The sequence below is a fragment of the Montipora capricornis genome, chromosome 3 (genome assembly GCF_036669925.1).
Source record: "Montipora capricornis isolate CH-2021 chromosome 3, ASM3666992v2, whole genome shotgun sequence".
Lineage (NCBI taxonomy): Eukaryota > Metazoa > Cnidaria > Anthozoa > Scleractinia > Acroporidae > Montipora > Montipora capricornis.
The window spans coordinates 49,303,615-49,307,680 of record NC_090885.1 but is presented as its reverse complement, the minus strand read 5'-3'; the positions used below and the strand labels follow the sequence as shown (position 1 = coordinate 49,307,680).

Here is a 4,066-nt window from a genome sequence, read left to right as displayed (position 1 = left end):
TTTTCCAAATTGAAGCTTAATTATCTCTATGATGTTGTCAACCTTTCCCGTTCGATGAAGGACCTCATTTTAACGAGGATTTAATTAAAACGGATGCTTGTATACAGTATATCGGAAGGAGCTGATAACTTTCCTTTGTTTCTGCAATTTCTCTTTCACTTTCCAATGAATGCTTTTCTGTGTTGTAAATACAAACGCGAGATGAACTTTTGCCTAGGAATTAAAAACGGCAAATTGAACTGGGAACTATTTGTTTCCATTACATGAGGAATCGTAAATTTCTGCCTGGATTGGTCAAAAAGGCATTTCTAGAATTAAAGTCGTTCAATTCACAGGAAAAACTGACAAAACAGACTGTAGTTCACAAAAGAAACTGTGACTATACAAGTACTAGTGTGGGTAACACAGCAGTCCATCCTTCCCAAGGACCAGTTCTGACTACCACATCTACACCTAAGTCTACAACATGTAGCTGGCGAGCCCCAGCACCTTCATTTCCTCCAGGAGCTGTAACACAGACTGTATATGCCGGTCATTACTACCCTTCAAGTCAAGTAACATAGAGGATAGAGAAGGGGACGGTGTGTACAATAGAGTCGAAGAGTCGGAAATTCCAAGCGGATTTGCATTCTGTACAAAGGCTAAAGAGATCATTGACCCAGAGAAAGTTTTTCGTGTGTTGGAAACTGAATTTGCTGAGACAAGTGACAAGAAGAAACCCTATTCCGTGGTAGATGAGAGATTTCTGAGAATCCTGGAGAACGGTGTGAAGAAGCAATCTGATGGAACTTCAAGGTACAAAATGCCACTTCCCTTGAAGTATGACAATGTGTGTCTTGACAACAACCGTCAGCTTGCTGTAAAAAGATGGAACCAACTGAATGAAAGATTCAAAAAGAAGCCTACGTTCTTCACAGACTACAAGACCTTTATAAAGGACCTAATTTCTCAATGTGCAGAAAGAGTCCCTGCTGATCGTCTTGAAGTACAAGATAGCAAAGTTAACTATAATCCTCATAGAGGAGTCTACCATCCCAAGAAACCAGGACAGATACACGCAGTATTTGACTATTTAGCGCAGTACAATGGTGTCAACCTCAATGACTACTTGTTGCAAAGTCCTGATTTTATGAATGATCTGTTGGGGATCCTGTGTCGTTTCCGCCAAGAAAGTGTTTCCTTCAGGACGGAAATAAAGAGCGTGTTACATCAGGTTGTGGTCTGGGAAGAACATAAAGACCTATTGCGTTTCTTTTGGTGGCTGAACGGAGACCCGTCAAAGGAAGTAGCTGAGTACCGTATAAAAGCTCATCTGTTCGGCGCCAGCAGCTCCCCAGGTTGTTCGCACTTTGGGATCAGAAGAGCAGACCGAAGTCAAGACTGTTGGTTCGTTTCCTGATCATTTTGAAAGGAGAAGACTAGATGGTGTATCCAGTTGGTATAAAGCTCCGAAAGTAATAGCTCTATGTCTACCACTGAAATCTAAGCTCTTGGCAAGAGAAGTCAAAGAGCCAGGAGAACCAGTGGCAAGGTCAAACGAAGAGAAACCATTGACGGAGTTAACCCTTTCAGAGTTACAACAAGCCGAAAAGAAGAGAAGAAGAGAAAATGTGTCAGTCGATAGGAAGCATCGAGTTTTTATTCTGGGAACGGGACATTTGAACTATTAATTCGTTATGGAGTACTGTTTAGGCGTATGGGATCGAGGAGTGTTCGTTTGGAGACTGCCAATTCACTGGACAAGTCGTCTTGTGAATCGCAGAGGCGCAGTGAGACAACTGAGGTGCGACCAAGGAACCAACTTCATTGGTGCTCAAAACGAGCTTAAAACAGCATTATCCGAGATGAATCAAGACCACTTCCAAGAGAACGTTTTGAGAAATAAATGTGAGTGGATCCCATTTAAGTTCAATGCACCACATTGTAGTCACAAGGGAGGTGCGTGTGAAGGGAACGTTTCATTCGCACGGTGCGCAATGCTCTTGAACCTCTCCTGATGAAACCAACTCCATGGTTTATGGAAACCAACTCGATGATGAAACTGTGCGAACATTTGTGACGGTGGTGTGTATCGTCAACTCAAGGCTTCTCAGTATTGACTACCTGTCTGACGCAAAAGCACCCGAGCTGTTAACGCCTAACCACCTTTTCACTATGAAACCCAAACGAGTGGTACCGCCTCCAGGAAAGTTTCAAAGACCTGACGTGTATTCTCGTAGAAGATGGAGAAGAGTGCAGTTTTGTGCAAATGAATTATGGCTGAGATGGCGTACAGAATATCTTCAAATGTTACAGATTAGACACAAATGGGTTCTTCCAAGGAAAAACCTCACCGTTGGTGTTTGACGTTTGAACAGATATTTACAGTATCTTTTGGGGAAAGTGTATATAGGTTCGAACTTAGTAAATTAAAATGAAATGTAATATTTACATGCAAGTTCAAAGTTTTAATACTTTGCAACTGTAAACACAGTTGGGGAGCCATGTTACTGCAGTACCGCAGTAATAGATAAAGTGTCTGCGGTTTTCGCCAATTAGCTAGGTAACCGCGTCGGGGAGTAGTGCTTCCCGCCATGTTGTTTTGCACTTTACATGTATGATGTGTTCTATGTAGTGTTCGAGCCGCTGTTAAGTGGTACTAAGTTGTTGTCTCAAGCTCTGAAATAAATGTTTTGTTTTATCTTGCGAATAACAACGACGTCTGGATTTGCTGAAACTACTCGGGACGCCAGGTGCGCGTACGAGGAAGCCACAATTTGCATTAATTTGTCGAGTTCAGTTTACAGTGTCCCCAATTAGTACTCCAGCACTACAAGACTTGACGAAGTTTTTTTCTTTCTTTCGTCTTTCTTTTATAAAAAAATTGTTATTATATAAATACAAGGCTCAAAATTAAAGTAAAAGGAAGACACGGTCGACCAACTGAATATATTGTAATCGTTAGTCCACATTTCAAGTCTTCCTGAATACAGAGAGATGAATGACAGACAGTGTGTGGTGGAGTTAGCTTTGACGGTCCGATGTAAACTTAATTAAAAGGCCAAAAAAAAAATAGACTCGCCAACTACTTTGTAAAATTAAAGTCCTTGTCATATTATGCAAATTTACAATGACATTGTCGTGAAAAAAAAAAGGGTAAGAATTAAGGAAGCTTTTCACGGTGCAAATTTGCAGTCAAGAAAACGACCAGTAAGTTGATTGTATTTTTCGTCTGTATATCCTGGATAAAATATTTTTTTGTTTGAGATAAAGGGCCTGTGACTTCAGCTTGTTAGGCCGGTGCATCCAAAATTTAGAGACGATTTGGCTTAAATTTAATCCATAAAATTCCGGTCACCGAAAAAAAAAAGAAGGAATGATAAACTTAGTGGAGTGACAACGTTTCCATAAAAGGCATAACCTTATCGGACATAGAATTTCCAAACGAGTATCAAGATGTTCATATTTTATATGCTATTCTCTATGATGTCAAAAAATTGGATTCTACATTTGAGCTCTGATCTGGGGAAAGGACAGAGAGTTGTTGTTCAGCACGAGGCAGGTGAAAAGAACCAGCCCTGATCGAAAGCCTTAAAATGCACTCAACAGAAAGGATAATTTATTGAGTCATAACTTTTATCGCTCTCAGCTTTTAACTTTACTAGACAAAGTGTTTACGATTTCGGAAATGAAGTGGATATTCTTATCGAAATACTCCAAGACATCTGTTGCATCCAGCCCCATAGCGTTAATCATCGCGTCACAAGTGGTCTCCATGGAAGAAAATAGAAAGTCGTTATTTCTTTTGTTAGTATATACAACACCTCAGTTGTGCGTTTTACTCTGTTGACTGTGAGGTGATTAGAAACTGAATATTATTCACCTCCGATCAAATGGATGCCAAATGTAGGCTCCCTTGGTCGGAATCATTTGATTTCGTCAGTACGTAATGAACGGTATTTGGTCTGTTAGTTATTCATTTTGTGTGGTATACACTTAGCATTCGTCTTCACCAGGAAAACAATAGAACTATTTTCTATGTAAAAAACTCAATATTGTATACATACTGATGAAATACTAGGAATTT

The 4,066-nt window shown here is 40.1% G+C and overlaps 1 protein-coding gene across 1 annotated transcript in view; it reads left to right on the top strand.

The window, feature by feature from the left end:
- LOC138040449 (uncharacterized) overlaps positions 1 to 1,399 on the top strand; it is an 8,437-nt gene extending 7,038 nt beyond the window's left edge. Inside the window, exon 2 of the mRNA XM_068886175.1 lies at positions 551 to 1,399. Within this exon, the coding sequence (XP_068742276.1) occupies positions 551 to 1,399 (849 nt within the window). The remainder of the gene's footprint in view (positions 1 to 550) is intronic.
- Positions 1,400 to 4,066: the final 2,667 nt, after the last annotated feature.